Genomic DNA, 18,988 nt, shown 5'->3' with positions numbered 1-18,988 from the left:
TGCTTGGGAGTAGGAGTCCGGAAGTGCAACCTTGTTGGGGTGCCTGGGCGCCAAAAGAGGGTGTTGTCAGGGAAGGACCTCCCTACTTTCTATATGGCCTGAAAGTGCTTCCAGGAAAACATGACATGGCACCAGAATCATTCCCACGTAAGGTTTGAAAAGAAGCCCACTGCCCCACATAAGGTGATTCAGAGTCGAGAGACGGTTGGCAACACTCAAAAGGAGGATGGAAGGAGGACGAATTTAGATATTTCGTGTTTATTGCAACTGGTCTTTGGAAAGAAGATTTTGAAAAGGTGCTGAGGTTTAATAAACATCTTTTATTTAAACTTATATGTGTGTTGGACTTTACCTTGTTTGAGGTTTAGGGCTCAGGGATAAACGCTAATAGTTACAACTGCTAACCCACGACCCTCCTCTCACGGTGCTTGAAACTCCACAGGGGACCCATTCGCTCTTTAATCATATCACTTTGTCATAATGCTCAAAAGTCCAAAGGGACCCCCACTCCCATCAACAGAATTTCATGGTACTGCTCTGTACTCTATGAAGTTAATACATAAGTTTTTAAACAAAGGGTACCTGCACTTATGTACGTACACTTCAGATACTGAACATAATACCATGACATGTCACTTGCAGAAGTTCTCAGATGATTCTGCACTTATGGGATGAATTGATAAAGGGGATGAAACAGAATATAGGTGTCAGGTGGAGAACTTTGTTTTTTGGTAAAGAATGAATTGTCTGCAACTTAATAATAACAAGACCAAATAACTGGTTATTGACTTTTACTGCACAAAAAGCCTCCATGCCCAGTCACTCTCATAACTTTGAGGAACTGTATAGGGAAGGGCTGAGCAGACTTTATTTTCTTGAGATTGCATTTCTGCCGCATGTAGGTAGAGACATGCTTTTCAAATTCTACAACTCTGTAATGACCAGTATGATTTCCTATACTGTAGTGTGCTGGTCTGGCAACATCATTTCAAGAGAGACCCACAAAATCAACAAGCTAATTAAAAAGGCAGACATGGATATAAGATCCACTCTTGACCCAATGAATGCAGTAGCAAAGGAAAGATTAAAAATAAAACCGAGTGCCATTATGAACAATGTTGCACCTCCTCTCTCTTACATACTAGCACTGAGTACTTTCAGCGAATGGATTACACTCATATTCAAAAGTGTGTCAGGAAATGGTACAGGGGGTTTCTTCATACCAATGACAATCAGTGTTGCCACATATGTGGGTTTTCTGCCAAATTGGGCTTGATGGTAAACAGATCTGCGGGTAAAAATAGCGATTAGGTGTGATGTTATTTTTTTGGGCTTCTCACAAAATATATCAAAGCCAGAAAAAAAAAAACCAGAAACTTAAAAAAATATAATATCAAAAACAATTTATTTCAAAGTCAACTGCTTAACAATTGATGGGCTAGACGAGGTGGTGCAACAGATAACAAACGTTGCAGAACCAAGTTTTGGAAAATATAATGCTTGCAAGAAAACAACATGCTGCCACAAGTTCAAGTTAACTCAAAGGACACCTTTACCACTCATAGCTGTCATCTATTCAGCCCTGCTGTGGTAGATGAGGAAGACAGCAACATTGTATGAAAGAAAAAAACACTTACGCAGTTGGTTGTGTTATTTATAAATTTGAAAGCTGACCAAAACAGAAGGAAGCAACAAAAGAATGAAAGAAAAAAGGTGGACTGAAAAATTAGACGTTCCAACAGAGTAGATAGCACAACCTTTTTTACAATGATTTGTGTTGTGATTAATGTGCTTTTCATGAAGCACTGGCAAAAGACAGCAGCCTTACAAGCTTTGTTTTCAATAATAAAACCCAAACACGGTAAAAACTAAAATTCAATTTGAATAATTTCCGCACTTACTATGGAATTTCGCCAGACTAATACTGTGGAGCATTTTGAAAAACTGCTAAAAACCCATTATTTTAATATGGCTTTTTGTAGCTACATTTTAGTTGTATTTCTAATAGACTGTATGGTTATAGAATGATCACATTCTTCAGGGATCCGCAGTTTCTCCCCACTATTCTCTGCTGTCTTTTCTGGTTTATCTGTGGTGGAGATCTGTTCCACCAACAACTGATCAAGCCACCATGCAGCCCCCTGAGATGATGGAATGAAGGTGGGGGTCTCATCTGTCCATGAGACCTACTTTATCAGAATCCTATTATGTGAAGCATGAAAACAAAGAGGACTGATTTAGGAACATGTATTTTGATAGAATGCCCAATGGAGACTGGGCATTCTTTTGGCCTTCAAACTCCTGCAGATTTTGTTTTTTTTTCTAGAGCCTAATTGGAGTTTTTTTCTGTCGTCCTCACCATTTGACCATACCTTGTTTTGTTGTTACTTATTCTTCAATATTATTGCCTTACCTTAATTGTTTTTCTTTTTTTGTAACTATTTCTTTGTCATCTTGTAAAGCACTTTGAGGTATACTGTTGCATGAAAATGCACTACTATATACAGTAAATAAATGTTGCTGTTGATAGGTATTTTAATACAAATGCAGTTAAACAGATGTGATCTTCATAGGTTTTTACCCAGTTCAATTAGTATTTTCTAACTTTAAACATCAGCTGGATGATTTGTGTTTGTAAACTGATGAAGGAGAGTCTGTAGTTTATATTTTTGTTAGCTGTGCAGGAACAAGGCAGAGTGGACACACACACACACCGAACACATACACTAGGGGTAATTTAGCATTGCAAATTCACCAAACCTTCATGTCTTTGGACAGTGGGAGGCAACCGGAGCACCTGACCAGACATTGGGAGAACATACAGACTACACATTGGAAGGACCTGGGACGTGAACCCTGGTCTGCTTACTTTCTCTTACTGCAATGCAGCAGCGCTACCATTACCCCACTGTTTAATTTTTAAGGAGTTAAAGGTGTATTTGAAGTTTAAGAATTTGACTTACTGTTGTACCGTATAAGAGAAAACATAGAAGAGGAATATTTATTATACATTTATGAATTATTTTGAGTAAAGTTAATAAGTCAAAATGATTCAAGAATACTTTATCTTACAAGATTTTTATGGTTGATTATTATTTAAACTCTAGAAAACTTTTGAAAAATGGCAATTAAATTATGTAAAAATTATAATTTGGTTATATCATTTTTTTTGTCACATCTGGATGTAATTAACATAGGTTCTTGTTTTTTGTAAAATTTCTGTATTAGTTCTCTTTTGTTTGTAAGTTTATGTAAAGCATTGTAAAACCCCTTGTAACTCTTAACATAAATAATAATAAAAATTACAAATATGTTATAGCCATCAATATCATCAAATTTTAACATTCAACTCAACCAATTAATATTGGCCATCACCAATAACCAGGTTTAAATACAGTGGAAAAATAAACTACAGATGAAATTATAAAAAAAAATAAGCTGTTCTACCTTACAGAGGCTTCTGCCTTACTGAAAAACTGACACTTTAGATGGGGACATGTGGCTCAAAATCCTTACCAGTTCACCTTCAGCTTCCAAAAACTGAGCTGGTTTAATTTCAATGCAGTCCTTCCCTTTCACCTTTGGGACCCTGGCCCATTCTGCGATCCACTTATCGGCCTGTCTACAATGCAGTTTGTGTACCACACTGTGATGTGTTAAATGAACTTTAAGTGTGTTAAAATTGATGGGAGCGGTTTGTTCATTGTATATTGGATTTTCCGTATACATCTTCCTGCTCTTCTCCTCTGGTCAAGAGTGCTCATTAGGCTGGTTTCGGTTTTTGTCAGGCGGGTTTTAGAAACCTGTCAAACTCGATATCAATGCGCCTTTATATACCTCACCGTGACAGTAAGTGCCAAGTCAGAAGTTTTTTTTTTTAGTTTTTCTTTCTTTTACATTATTCTGGAGTTTACTTAAGAGAGATCTGTCGTTTGTCAAAATGTTATTATTGATTCGTTTATTTATTCATTGAGCTTCTGTAAAAAGCTAAATTATGGACCAACTAAATTTCAATCTCTTCAACAAGCTTGAAACCGCATGGCGCTGAAAGTTGAATCCGTCAGTCTTTTTGAAGTTGAATGCTCTCGTTTGAGGCACCTGATTGTCCATACACGCATTTTTTCTCTTGTGTGACTTCATATTCAAAGGCCAGTCTCATGTGGCAGGCCAATGTTTAAAACGGCTTGCCATAGTCACGTGTGCCGTCCGCGCCACCCTAGTTTATCTCTGCGCGCACTCCACGGTGTCGCCTGTATTTTCTTCCGCGAGTGAAAGCGAAAGTAAAAGGCGGTGCCAGTTCGCGCTTCCTGCGAGCACGGTGACTGCTCCCTTCACTGCAGACAGCCGACGGAGACACGAACCAGTTGACGTTGGAAAACGGGCCGAGGTAACGGGCGTCCCGACGTGTTTCTGATGAAGCAGGGGAGTGCGGCGAGTTGGAATTAACACTGCGGTGTCTGATATTTAATAGCGGACAGACGCCACGACTGTTTGCCTGGCTTAATTACTTGCGCACAATCATGATTTACGATTCAGGTTTTTTTTTTTGCTCATACGAACATCAAAACAGTTGTTGCTTGGAAAAAGAGTAACGTTTCGTTTCCATATTTAGTGGTAAGCTTAAAAAGATGATTTAACTGCGGTGATTCCAGAGCGGTGAACGTCTGCACGGTGCGGCTCCTGCTGTATTTTTAACCCAGTGCTGCGCAGTGAGGGACAGAGGCTGAGGGTAGGTGTTAGTACTGTAATTGCGTGGTTAACATTACAGATAGCATAGTAGTGTGGTACTTTTTATTTTTCTTTCAAGCAAAACGTTTTCTTAGTAACAATGAAAGTTTTTAGCGAGGCATGTGGATTTTTACTACGTTGCTGTGTATGCAGTTTTTTTTATTCAGATAGAGTGTACAGAATCTATATTGTGTGATAATCATAAGTGATTTGGAATATACATTTTGGCATGCATATTATTAATGGAAATATACGCTATGGAGACTGATCGGTTTATTTATAGAGTTTTGAATGTCAAACGTAACTGTAAGCATATGGATTTTTACTACAACAGCTATAACGTTGCTGTGTATGAAGTTTTTTTTATTCAAATAGAGTGTACAGAATGTATAGTGTATGTTAAACCTAACTGATTTGGAAGATACATTGTGGCATGCGTGCTATCAAGGGAATTTTACGCCCCGGAGACTGATCGGTTTATTTGTGGAGTTTTGAATGTCGAACATTAACAGTTTTTTTTTAATGAATCCCTGTTAATGCTCAGTGTAAAACGCTCTGTTTTAGCATACTCAAGCTTGGTGTCTAGCTGTGCACTAGATTCTCCCTGCGTCGACTGTCACGTTCAAAAACAGTCTAGGTTTAAATTAAGACTGATTTCAATGCATTTTTTTTTTTACAAAAGGCATTTTTTTTTTCTGCAAGAGTCTGTTTGTATCGCTTTTCAGATTAAGCAACCGCAGTATACGGCATGTACAGAGTACGGCGGAATTCTTAACTTGCTTGTCTATCCAAAATGCAAAATATTACCTCTCTCTGAAATCATTATATGCTAGTATGTACTGTATTTACTTACTTGTAGACATGCCTGAAAAAATGTGCTGTGTGTAAAATAATTACTGTCTTATCACAAGATGAGCTCTGACACTTGATCTGGAGAAATCAAGTTATAAGCAATCCTCTAGAAATGTGTAACCCCCTACATGTCACTGATGCACCAATTAGGGACAGAAAAGATATGGTATGTAATTGAAGAACACACATATAACTGTACATTTTTAACTCCATGATTTGCGATGAGCAGATGCTGCATGTTGCTTCTATTAATTGTGCAGCAGAATACTACAGACAGCATAGTAGAGTGGAATATCAGTTTTCTGCTTTGTATTTTGCTTTTATGCAATACATTTCTTTAGTAACATTTAAACTTTTTAGGGAGTCGTGTGGAATGATACTGCTGTACATCAGTTTTAATGTAGCTGCATATACAATTTTGTAGTAAAATGGAGTGTATTTATTATCTATGGTTATAATTGATTTGGAAGGTACATTGTGGAATACATGCTCTGAAAGGAAGTCTTAAACACTAATTAGTCTATTTAAAGAGTTCTGAATGTCCACCTTAGACATTTTTTAATGAATCCCCATTATGTTCAGTGTAAAAATTAAGTGCTTTTTCAGCATATTCCTGCCTCGTGTCTATCCATGTACTAAATGCTGCCTGTGTAAGCTATGCCAATCAAAAAAAACTCTTTAGATTTGGATTAAGAATTTTTTTATTATTCCATTCTACAGAATTTTTTTTAATGCAAAATGAAAGTTTTTCTGCAAGAACATACTTGCAGGCCCGGCCTTAGGCATAGGCGAAGTAGGCGACCGCGGGCCCCGGATCGAAGGCGGCCAGGCCCACGGCCCTCCCCTCGCATGTTTAAATCACATGGGCCAGCGGGGGCGTGTCCACGTGGGCGGCTGTCTATAAAAGCGGAGCGATTTGAGCCAAGATCTCTATGGGTCGAACGTCCACATCAGTGAATCAGCCCTCATCATCATTCGTCGAAGAAGAAAGAAGTCAAGATCTCATAAATCCTTCCACCTCGTCAGTGGCAGCAGGTGGCACGGGAGCGGGAAGGCAGAACCGCAATCTGAGTTGCGAGAACGAACAAAATCCCTGTCTGTCAGTATGTCCTCGAAGCGTAAGTGATGAATCTGGAGCAGCTAAGCGAAAGAAAAAAGCCGATACTGATGCTTTCATTGCGTCTCAGAGAGGAGCTTTGCTCAATTTTGTGAGAGTTGGTGCTGGTAACAGCGGGTGATGACCTCATAATGTTACAAGAAAACGTCTCCTTGGTCTAATTTTCACGCATTTCGCAGAGCTTCCAGGCAGGCCCCTGGACCCCCCTTTCGCCTAGGGCCCCATAATACCTAAGACCGGGCCTAATACTTGTGTTGCTTTCCAGATTAAGTGATAGCAGCATGTAATATGTACAAAGTAAGGTGAAATTCTTAAGCTAAAATTATGGCAAAATTAAATTTCAATCAAATATTTTATACATGTCGACTGGAGTTACTGATCTCTTCACTGGACAGTACCAATTTAAACAACTGAAAATTATCGGCTAAGTTACACAAGTTTACCAACCTAATGATCTTCTAGCAGATTTTTTCTAAAAACCAGTAGTGTGCTCCCTAACAAAGCCGGTGCTGAACAAAGGGTTAACAGATAGAGCAAGTTCAGCCAGTCTTTTTTCTATGCCATCATGGAACATAAAATGCGAGACATCAAACAAATGAGCTTCACTTTCTGTTTCTTGTGGACTAGTTGGAATGAGTCACTGGCCAAGGCACATTAGGCAACTGATTTTACAGGCATGTGCCTCTGACTCTCTAAGACAAGGTGAATGAAGGCAATGACTTAAAGCAACTGGAAAAGTTACATAATGTGATGTCGCCTTTACTTGCTTATTTGACCAACATGCAAAACTATTGCCACTGTGTGGTGTCATTATAAACTAGTATGTATTAAAATACATAACTTCACTGTAGCCAGTAAGAAATACTGTACAAATCAGTTGGGCTGATGTACTCTTTACCCCGTCACATGCCAATTTGCCACTCCACAGGTGATTTGGAATAAATAATTCTGTTGTTCCATTTTTCATTTACCAATGTGACAGACATACAAGTTAGAATTTCATCTTGAGGTTGAATATAAAACTATGAATAATGAAGAACTGCAATAGTGATAGACAAAGTAAAACCCAGCCTTTTTTTAATTCTGTGTAATCTAGTTTAGGACTCGCTTGTCAGTTATAATGTGGTAGTATGCACCGTTTTGTATTCCAATTGAGTGTATTTATTCTGTGTGGTTATCATAGTTGATTTGGAAGATACATTGTTGCATGCATGTTGTGAAAGGAAAATTAAAGCACTACAGACTGATCAATCAATTAAAGAGTTTTGAATGTCCATCTTAGATAGTTTAGGGGCAGAATAGATATTTTATTGAAGAACACAACATATACAAGGAAGGCTGAGTGAAAGATATACACAAACAGTGAACAAACTAACAAATTATTTGCCCCTCTGGGCCTAACTTAATCCTCCAAAGGTATCTATCCGAGGCCTAAAGTAAAGTGCTCTAGCCTTGCAACTTCACAGCCTTAATCTTTTACAACACCTAGACTCTTCTTCCCCCTCCTTGCCTTTGGTTCTTTCTCAAGCCCCAGCTACTCCAAATAAGGTGGTGGATACCCTTAGGTTTTACCTGGAAATACTTCAGGTACCACTGTAACCTATCAAAAAGCACTTCCAGGTCACATCTTTTCCCTCAGGGACTCCTAATATTAATAAATAATATTAATACATTTTAATGCATCCCGGGTGACAAAGTTTGTCCAATTGCCTTTGTACTACCCTTTGATCTCCTACTCTTGTTTGCTCGCTCTCTCTCTCTATTATTAAACAAATATCTTCTTACAAGGCTTCTCTTAATAAAGTTCTCCTTCTTTCATCTAGAAACACCAATGATTCTTTTTCTTTGTCTTTTATTTTCTCCTTCACACCTCCCAGGTGATCTTTGCCTGATCCGACTCCTGAATTTGACTCATCTGGATAGGTGAAGCACTTCTTTTTTTATGTGGACTTGATAAAATGTCCAGTGCAACAAGATTGCGCCTGGAAGTAGTTCAGAGTCAGATGGGACCTCTCCCTGACAGGAAAGCCTGCCTCCAGCAGATCCCTCTAGTGTAACCCACGGACACCAACAGGGCTTCCCACCCCATCTGTAACTTACATGCAACCCTGCAGGTGTCCAAACTGGAATCATACCAGAGGAATGCTACCACTCATCATATTGCAGAAATACTTGACTTTGTAAAGCAGTCTCCCCTTATCCTTCCATTCGAACAGTCTCTCATCTAGGAAAGATGCCTTTAACTAACCTGGCTGGATGCCAGTCTGTCCATACCTTCCTTTAAAATACATATAAATGCAAAACCTTTAATATGTAAAATTGAGGTTAACTACAATTGTGTGCAATTTCGTACTGTTTGCATATTAAGATGATCCTTTGTTACTAAGTAATAACTTTTTTGAAAGTATTCAGCTGTTTTTGCACTGCACAAACACACAATAGGAATTTGAAAAGTAAAATTAGTAAAAAAGTAAATAATTTTGTATACTGTATTTTGGTGCAAAGGTTGGGTGCAAATTAAAACCATTGTGACAACACTGAGCAAGTCTGCTGAGGCCAAACAGCCTACACTTGATAATGTAATTAAAAACTAAAAACTCAAACTCAAGACAAAGCCACCCATGAACCTGATATAGGTTGTTACCTTGACCATGAGCTCTTTCGGTAGCTTTTGAGGTCCCAGAAGCACAATGTAAAACTTCAGTTTATTTGAAGAATGACTTTTAAAATAATAACAGACATTGTTATTTAGTATAACATTGTTTATTTCCAAGTTTGACAAAATGGCTACTGTAGATTACTGAAATGTACTCATTACAGTTGACCATTGACTTAAGTTTAAAAAAAAAATTAAAAATTAAAGCGACCATTACTCCTTGTTTTTTGGAGTAGTGTTATGTGTTCAGAGATGCATAGTACTTAATTAATAGATGCATTTCAGATTTCATGGGATATATTTTTTGAAACACACTTTATGAAAGTTTTTCATAGAAGCTGACATGACATGTGCAGAACACCAGGAGGGCTTTCAATGTCAGGTAACTGCTGAGAATAATATTCCTTCCTGAAGACTTGGCTAAGCTTCAGTTCTGTTTACTTCTGAATGACTGATGGGAAAGAGAAGCACCCACATTGTAATTGTTTTTGTTCTGAAAATTGTTGTAGCAAGCTTCTTGCAGACTACACTAAATACCTTGGCAAAAAGTAGAAAGGCAAATTTCAAAATATTGTAACCAGCTGGTAGTAAGCAAAAGGGCAATTACTGTATTTACTGTGATACAAGATGATGGCATGGTCCTCCCAGTTTTGAAATTTACTTGCTATTGAGTAGTGTTTTTAAAACGGTAGCATGAAAAACACATTGCACAAATGGGTGCATAAACACTGTTATTAAATAATATTGTTTCCACAATGCCATTAATTTTCAAAAGTGTGCAGAAATAAAGGGAAGTGAACGGTTTACTCCATTATAGTGCCCTTGATACTTTAGCAATGCTTTTTCTTCATTATGTGTTCACCTGCCTTAGTGTGTTTTACGGTTAGAGAAGCATTATTTAACCAACAGTTCCTGACTGTGTATCTAATAAAGTTTTTTTTTTTTTTCAATTCATAGGTATACTAAATACTGCCAGTGAACCAAATGCTGAAAAATTTGATTGACATTGGCATTATTATTCTGGATGCCTTAAAACAAAGACTTTTGGTTAATGAAGAGAACTCATGAAGGAAGTATAAAAGAACAGCATAAAATGGGGATATGTTGTACAAAACCCTCTGCATCTCCTGATGAAATTAAGGTGTTATTGCAAAGAAATGAGGAATATCCACAGAAAAATAATACAGGTGCATATACTCCCCAGCCGTTGAAAACAAACACAGATACACCTGACAAGGAAGAAGATCCAATACCAGAGAGGTGGGTTGTTTTTTTGAGTTTTTACTTAGATATGATTTAATGCATAAATTAATTATGTCACACATGCAGAAATATTTTGTACAGTTCTGTTTTAGGAAGTACAGGACTGGTACATTTCTAAAATAAAATTTCTTCTAACTGGTGAAGTACTACTAATAGTAAAGACAAACAAACAGCAGTATTACGATTAAAGCTAAAGAAGTGCACAGGAGAATTTAATGTGAGAGAGGTGTCCTTCTGTGTTCTCTATCTGCCTTCAGTAAAAAGTAAACACATATCAAATGGCATGTAATAAGAGACAATAGAGTTCTACATTTTGAAAATGTATTAATGGATGAGCAAAAATAAATCTTAAGCAAAGTGAAACTTTGAAGAAGTTAACAAACCATATACAATTCAAAGCACACTACTTCACGCATGAGATATGGTGGAAGCAGTATAATGGATTGAGCTTACATGGCTGCAGATGGCATAGACTCACTCAACTTCTAACTTTACAGAAATATGCTAGGAAATTTCTCCAGATTCATTAGCTAGAGCCTCAACATACAACAAGACAGTGATTGCAAACACACTGCCCGCAAGCTTAGGTGGAAAAGTGGAGGGTCTTGACCAAGTCAATGACCATTTTTCTCACCTATTCAGAGGGGTAGTGCGATAAAAAGCCTTCAAACAATGATTGAAAATGGCTGCAGCAGACCTTTTGTAAAGCACCTCAAAAGAACAAACCAAGAGCCTGGTTATGGCTTTCACTTAAAAGTTTCATAAACATTGTGTCCAAAGGAAAGGAGGTGGTAGCTGTCACAGATGACCGGGGACACTGCCCGGCCGGGACGCCTGAATAGTCCCCGAGTTGGACAATACTTTTCCTCAGCCACGAGAGGGAAGCCGCCTGGGACTATTTGGGGGCCACAGAGATGGAGCTGGGACGCTCTGCATGAGAGGACGTGGCCACCGCTAGGGGGCGTCCGGACAATTAGACGAATGGCAGCACTTCCACCACACCAGGAAGTGCTACTGGAAGTAATTCCAAGGTCACCCGGAGGGCTTCCAGGTGCTTTCCTGACACTTCCGCCACACCAGGAAGTGACGTCAAGGGGAGCACCTGGGGCTCATCCAGGTCATGATAAAAGGGGAAGCCTCCCTCCAGTAGACGAGCCAGAGTTGGGAGGAAGGAGACAAAGCTTGTGAGGAGGAGAGAGGAGGTCAAAAGAGAGAAAGAAAGAAGAAGACGACAGTGGAGAGAGTTGGTGATTGAAGGTATTGTGGTGCGGAAAATCTAAATAAAGAAGTGTGTTTTGGACATTCTGGTGTCGGTCTGTCTGTGTCTGGGGGTACGCTTTCCACATAGTAAAAGCTAATTTTTGCACTGCCATAGATAATTGTAAATTATTTCTTTCTCAATACTTTCCTCAAATGGGGTGCATAACACAAATATGGTAATATTTGAAACCATTAAAGAATGTGCATATTCAAATGCCCAAAGATAAAAGGTGGCAATCTTTATTTTGACCTTGGGCACATACTTTCATTTAACACTGATATTGCTTGAGTTTGCATTTTGTATGCTGGGTGCTACAAATTAAATTAACAAAATCATAGTGTACTGTATAAATAATTTTTGTGTTGAGATATATATATATATATATATATATACTGTATATTTACATGCACACACATACATATAATATATATAGTGAAGGTTTGAGATACGGTTTGCATATTAGTAGCTAGGGAGAAAATCATTCATGTATTTTAAAACAGTTTTTTATTCCTAAGCTTTCGATAACCTACCAGGTGTCATCATTAAAGGAAAATATACATTTTTTATAATAACGATGGAGCCTGTACAGTTCTTTTTTGCATCTAATGCTTCAAAATTTGTGTCTTACTTTTAGTTGTTATATATAGTAATTTCCATAAAACATGTATTCTGCCTTTATTTTGGTGGATTGATAGTTTAGTACGAGTAGTCTGCCCCAGAAAGCTAAATCTGTGTCTTGTGGAAAATTAATAGGAAAATAACAAAAAAATGTATTTTTTAAAAATTGTGTTTTTGTTTACTGGAGTTGCTGCATTTATTGATTTTTGCAAAGTAAAACTGTAAATTGGTATCATGTTTCCATTTTATGCACATGATTAATATGTGTGAAGAGTTCTACATACTGTAATTAATATAGATTATACATAAGTATGTTTCTTTAAAACAACTTGATTTTTAATTAAAACAAGCAATGTTATCATGAATTGACATTTTTCTTGACAGCATTTCAGTGTAAAAAATTTTTCACACCTGTATATGTGTTCATAATTAAAATACTACTTTGAAACAACTGGGTTAAAGCCATGAAACAACATTATAGTATTTAGAATCCTGGCAGTATGATTCATTTGTGATTTATCATATCAGCAATACCATTTAACAGCTAGAAATCATATGTGACTTTGTACGTCATAAATAGGGACAGTGTTCAGTCTTGGAAATGTTTCAATTCAGGTCACTTCAATTCTAGATTGATACAGCACAAGAACCTTGACTTAAAAAGGTAACGAGCACAGAATGTATGAGGTATGAGAGGCCATTGCTTTAAACAAGTAATATTGGTGGGCATGGAATTCAAGCTGATTGCTTGAGTTCTGTAATTTGAAACCTAGCATAGCAAAGCTTAAATATTTGAGAGATCTAGTCTTTTCTCCAATCTCATTAATTATAATACATCAGCAAGCAAGATGAGTGAAAAATGTGCATGTGTGGAGTTGCGGACAAGCTGATTGCTGGATGAGTGACACTTCAGAGGACAAAACATTCAGAATGGATGTGTGAAAATAACTATGACAAACAAGGCTTTTGGAAAATGGTAAATGAATAATAAGTAAACTTTTTTGTAAATTATGTGTGCCCCCTCCAAACGTTTCTTTGTAGTCCATCTGTCATTTTTTTCTGAAACTGTTTATCTCAATTCAGGGACATGGACAGCTAGCCATACCCTGTTCTAGCAACATCCGGCACAAAGCACAAGGAACTAGCTGTGAAGCCACACCAGTTCATTATAGGGCATAACTCCCAAAATACCAATGTCGCTTACATTAAGCCAGTTTATCAGGTTAACCTACAAGTGTTTAGGATGTGGAGAAAAACTGCTCCTTAACGACAGATATGAATTCATTAACAGCATTAAATTGTTAGAAGAGTTTCAGCTTAATAATCACAGATGCACACCCTGATAATTTATTTCCCATGTTTGCAAAGGGTTTGGAATATAGAAAAATGTGTTGCCAAAAAGACTGTTACAAGAAAAATTGCTAAGAAAAAATAATGATATTAGGGCCAGTTTTATTTTCACAACTTTGGGTAACAAGCGGATGTTAAGAACAGTAGCGTTCACCTGTACTATACAGTAACAAAACCAAGATTAATTGTTAAACAATTCTGTAAAGTTTAGGTAAATGTAAAACAAGTCTTGACAGTTCTGTAGGCTTATCAGGAATACATTTTTTGTTGCGACTGATCTACACATTTTTATGAGGAACTGAATCGTAGCATCGTTCTTACCTGAAAACTGAAAGTTGCTGTAGTAGAAAGCGCTAGATTATACAAGTTGAATTGCAGAAGTGGCGGGGCTGAGAAAAAAAATAGACTACAACACCCACAATGCATTGCATACTCCGTGCTGTAATATTGGTTTACGTCCTAACGACTCGAATCAGCAACCTGTGGCGGATTAGCGAGTTGAACGTTGAATAATGTTACTTCCAGAAAGAGGTCTTTCGACTTAATTGTAAGTTTCTGTTGTCCTGTGTACGGTGGGTGAAAAATTAAAAGTCGTTATATTTTTCGTTTGATTATTTAAAACTGGACGTTAGGCTTTTTATGTGTATCGATGTAATTATTGATATACAGAACTGCAAAAAAAAAAAAATATATATATATACACACACACATATTAATAGTATGTCCTTTTGCAAACAAATACACAAGAGTATGTTTATTTATTAGAGTAGTACTCTGTTTATTACCAAATTGTTAAATCATAAATTGACCGCATCTTAATTAAAGCAACCTGTGCATTATTTGTTTAGACCTCAGAATTCATCGAACGACTTGCTGGACCCTCATAATCTATTTCAGCGTGGTCTGTTTCTATTCACAAGCTTTCAGTTTAATCATTATTCTTCAGTTATGATGTCCGTCTTTAATCAAATAAAATTGTACATTGAATTTGTTGAAGAGAGCAGCTTTAAAACGGTAAATTTAGCAAAGCTGGATACGCACAGTTCCGATATATGTGCAATAAATACTTACTGTTTTTAAGGAGACCGATAAATGAAAGCCGGTTTTGTAACATCAAGGGTCAACACCCAAAACATTACCTGATGAAAACTAAATTACAGTGAACAGTATGTCTCTTTTTAATTTTTCGGCATGGAAATAACCTTTACTTAATCTGTAAATCTGCGCATATTTTTACACATAGTCTGAAGTAAACTGTCGGAACATAAGTTTTGTATGCCTTTATTAATTGTGGGGGTAGGACAGTGCAGTAGAGGTTTGGTTTAAGTAGAGTTCATCATTTCATGTTTATCAAAGAAGGAGTGTGTCATTGCTGAGGGATGCACGCGCGTGTGTATATGTATGTGTGTGTATGTATGTATATATACACTTTCTCTGTTAATATTGTATATAAAACATTTGATATAATATTTTAATCAAGCAGTGGAGCTATCTACAGTCAAACACCGTTCTTGGCTTTAGGGCTAAGAATAATCTCTTTTTACTACCAATCAGCATGCATAGTCTTATTTTATTTTTGTATTTTTTTTAAATGCTGCATAATTTCAAAAATGTCTTTATTTCTTCAGTTTATGCACTTAAGACTCACAAGTAAATTAAGAAAATGTGCATTTAATACTAACGTCAGGAAACACTTCTGCACACAAAGAGGCATAGGAATGAATCTACAAAAAACTACTAAGTCATGAAGTGGAAGCAGGTTTTTAATGATTTTGGAAGTTTGTTTCTACCATCTTTCTAATTTTATAACCGAAGAGCTGCATTTAACTGCATACATACTCATCCAGGATGTGCTCCCATCTCTTTGTTAGCATGTAATCTGCAGTATTTAATGGAGAATACAGTATTTGCTGTCTCCATTTGTACTAACTGTATTTCAGTGACTCACTATACACAGTATCTTTGAAATACTACTTTTATCTTAACAATTTAGAAATTTCAACACACAGTCTACCTGTCATCTTTGCTTACCCACATCAGCCTACTCCACCCCAAACTCTAGTCTTTTCTTTATTCTTCATTATGAATTTGTCATAGAATGCATTTTTAGCTTGTGGTGCCTGCCTTTGGATATTCCTGTGTCTGAAAGCAGATAATTTCTGTCTTGCATTTTGGTTGTCAGTTCCAGGTTTATTTCAGTCTCTGACTAACTTTTGTGAAACTCCAGAATTATATCTTATGTGCATTATTTCAGTCTTTTTTTTCTACAGTATATATTCTCTGTTCATTTTTACTTTTGTAGGTCTTGCTTTGTTTGCAAGGTTCTGTGCTTTATTTTGTATTTTAAATCATCTTGTTTTGACCTTTGTTAGCTATTTTGTTGGGTGGTGTTCTGTTGTTTAATAGTTAAACATTTCATTTTTAGGAATACAAAAAATGATTTTAAGTTTTTGGAGTGTACTCATGAGAAGCAGGAGGAGTCTGTACCAGTGGTAGCTTTGAATCCAGTTTTATCTGTCACTTCACATCTGAATGAACGAAAAGATCCTGATAAAGATTGTCATACCATCATTATTAAAGGGGAGAAAGAAAGCGAAGAGCAGCTTAATAATGACCCTAAAAAGTAAGTTGTTTTTTTCACATGCTGTTACTCATTCCATAATCCTTTATGTAAAATTACCCAGACCATGTATTGTTACATTGTCATATCTATTGCCTAAATATTGTGACCCTGGGAAATGTAATTTTGTACCACTATATAATGTCCCAAGGTATAGGTATAGATTGTATGACAATCAAAATTACTTGATAAATAAACTACTCTTCTTAACCTTTGATATTCTTTCCACTTCTACTGTATTTTTAATTTACTGTTTGTTGAAAAAGTTTTTAAATTATAATTTGATTTTTTTATACATTGCAAACAAATTTTAAAAATAACAAAAACTCTTAATTATGCACAAGAATTTTTAAATTGATTGTGTTAATCCTATTACAGCTAAGTGTCACAGCAGCAGTTTCCATGATATATTTGTTAAGCTTTGCTAGTAAAATACATTCGCCATGACAATTTTAAAGTCCTTTGGACTTTATCAAAAGGGAGATTTCAGGATATACAGGTTTCACCATGAATATGTTTATTAAAAACTAACCTAAATTAATAGAGCACTTTCAAAGTAATGAAATAGTCAAGTAGCACTACCTGAGATATTCAACACGGACAAATAAGAAGCCTACATATCAGTTGGGCTGCCTAGTAAAAACCTTTGATACTGGATATTGATAGCGCCCAAAAGAGTGTGTACATACTATATGCTAGCAGTGGTGATGCAAGTTGAAGTGGTAATTTGGAAACAAGGACTGTGCCAGAGAGAGACATGCCCTGTGCAAGTTCTGGATGCTGTGGAATGGCAATAGGTAGGGGCACTGGAGAAAAGATGAGAAAGACAGTGACTCTGGAAATGAGACAGAACAGATGTGAGAGGTTAGGAGAATCGGCAGGTGACACAGATGCTTAACACTTTAAGGGGATGGGTTGAGTTGGCTTGGTATGGGGTCAGTAAACCACCTGGCCAATGCTAGCACTTGGAACTCAGAGGTGGGACATGGTTGTCATTTTAAAAATAAGGGCTGGGAGTACTGGCCAGAGGCTGTTCATTACTCTCCAGCACATTGAGTGACAGTTTATACTCCGAGTGGAAAGAGTAGGGCCATGTTGCCTCATTAATTAAAATATTAAAGAAATCTAAAAGGTGCAAGAGTTGTCAGCTGGCTCTTTTGCTTGATTTATATTCCAGGCATGATTCTAGAGTTATACAGATGTGACAAGTGGTTGTGGAGTATAAATCCTCCTCAAACCATGAGCTATTTGTTGGTACAGTCATGAGGTAAGTTTTTGCCAGAATTCACTAGTTGGAGTAGAGGTAACAGAGGCCAGAATTGTGTATGTGTGTAGGTGTCAATGAGAGAGAGAGAGATAAATGAGTGTTTTAGCTGTTCTCTGGGGAGAGCAGGTTGGCATTCCACCCTGCCAGCTAGACAAAGATTCAGTACTCATTTACTTATGCACTGAGAGGCAGCATGGTTTTGTTTATCTTTTGTTTACTTCATATTATTTGTGGCAACCCAGTGCCACAATGGCTATGAGAGAAAAACATGCACAGTCAAGGATTAGATTCACACATATTTATTAAGTAGCCTAATTTAGAGTTGCCATTCAGCCATAATATTTTTGCCTTTGTGAAAGAAACTCAAGACTCTTGAGATATAAGCAAGCAGCTCTTCAGATGTCACTTATTTCCTGAGTTTTATAGCATTTCAAATGAGAATTACATTATTACAGTATCTGTGTTCAATAATGCATCTGACAACTGAGGATTCAAGGAGGTCCTCATTTATTGCATTACAGAACAGAACAACCCACTTAGCTAACAGACATTCATCTAATACAGCAGCCAGATAATACTTACATGACTCACACACAGAATATTTCAGAATAAAAGCTATATCATACGATGAGTTGTCAGAACATCTGGATAAGTGGTCTATTACAATTTTTGTATAACATATTTAAATTGAAACCACTTAAGAAAGTATGCAGAAAACTTTATTTCTGAGACAAAACCTTGAAGCTTGCCAGGTTAAATTTATAAATGAGGAAAAATTGGGTTCTTAATGTCTGACAAGGGAGCCCAATGGGGTTCATCTAATATCAAATAGTGCTTGTACAGTACCTGACTGTTTTAAGTAACAAATAAGAAAGTTGTTCATGTTATAAAATTGTCTGGATAAACTGCATTAATGGAATCAAGTGATTAGTTTTGTTTAATATTAACCTGTGCTATGTGAGTGGTGGAACAGAAGTCTACAAACTCACAAGGCTACATTAGAAACAAGCCAAATATGTTTAATAGCTGACTGAAAAGGAAGCGTTATTTAATGATTGTGCTTCAGTGCACTTTAATGGACTGCAGCCCTGTCCACATACTCGTATACTCCAAATAAGAACAGTATGAAACTATTATACGAGTTACCATCCAATTACTTACAGTAGTACATTTTAGTGTGTTCTGGTCCAGACCCCCTGAATAAATATTTTTCTAATAAGGTACTTGATTAACAGTGTGCAGCTTGTTGCTTAGAA

General features: G+C 36.8%; 1 protein-coding gene across 3 annotated transcripts in view; it reads left to right on the top strand.

Moving 5' to 3' along the window:
- The first annotated feature begins 4,203 nt into the window (after positions 1-4,203).
- otulinb (OTU deubiquitinase with linear linkage specificity b) overlaps positions 4,204-18,988 on the top strand; it is a 140,948-nt gene continuing 126,163 nt past the window's right edge. Inside the window, exons 1-3 of one of the 3 annotated variants that reach the window (XM_039754880.1) lie at positions 4,204-4,387; positions 10,311-10,613; positions 16,271-16,468. In XM_039754880.1, the coding sequence (XP_039610814.1) occupies positions 10,405-10,613; positions 16,271-16,468 (407 nt within the window). In that variant the 5' untranslated portion in view covers positions 4,204-4,387; positions 10,311-10,404. The other 2 variants (XM_039754881.1, XM_039754883.1) reach the window with 2 other exon arrangements.

Source organism: Polypterus senegalus, chromosome 5 (assembly GCF_016835505.1).
Source record: "Polypterus senegalus isolate Bchr_013 chromosome 5, ASM1683550v1, whole genome shotgun sequence".
Classification (NCBI taxonomy): Eukaryota; Metazoa; Chordata; class Cladistia; order Polypteriformes; family Polypteridae; genus Polypterus; species Polypterus senegalus.
Note: the sequence above shows the minus strand (reverse complement) of the source record. Positions and strands in the feature narration are given on the sequence as shown.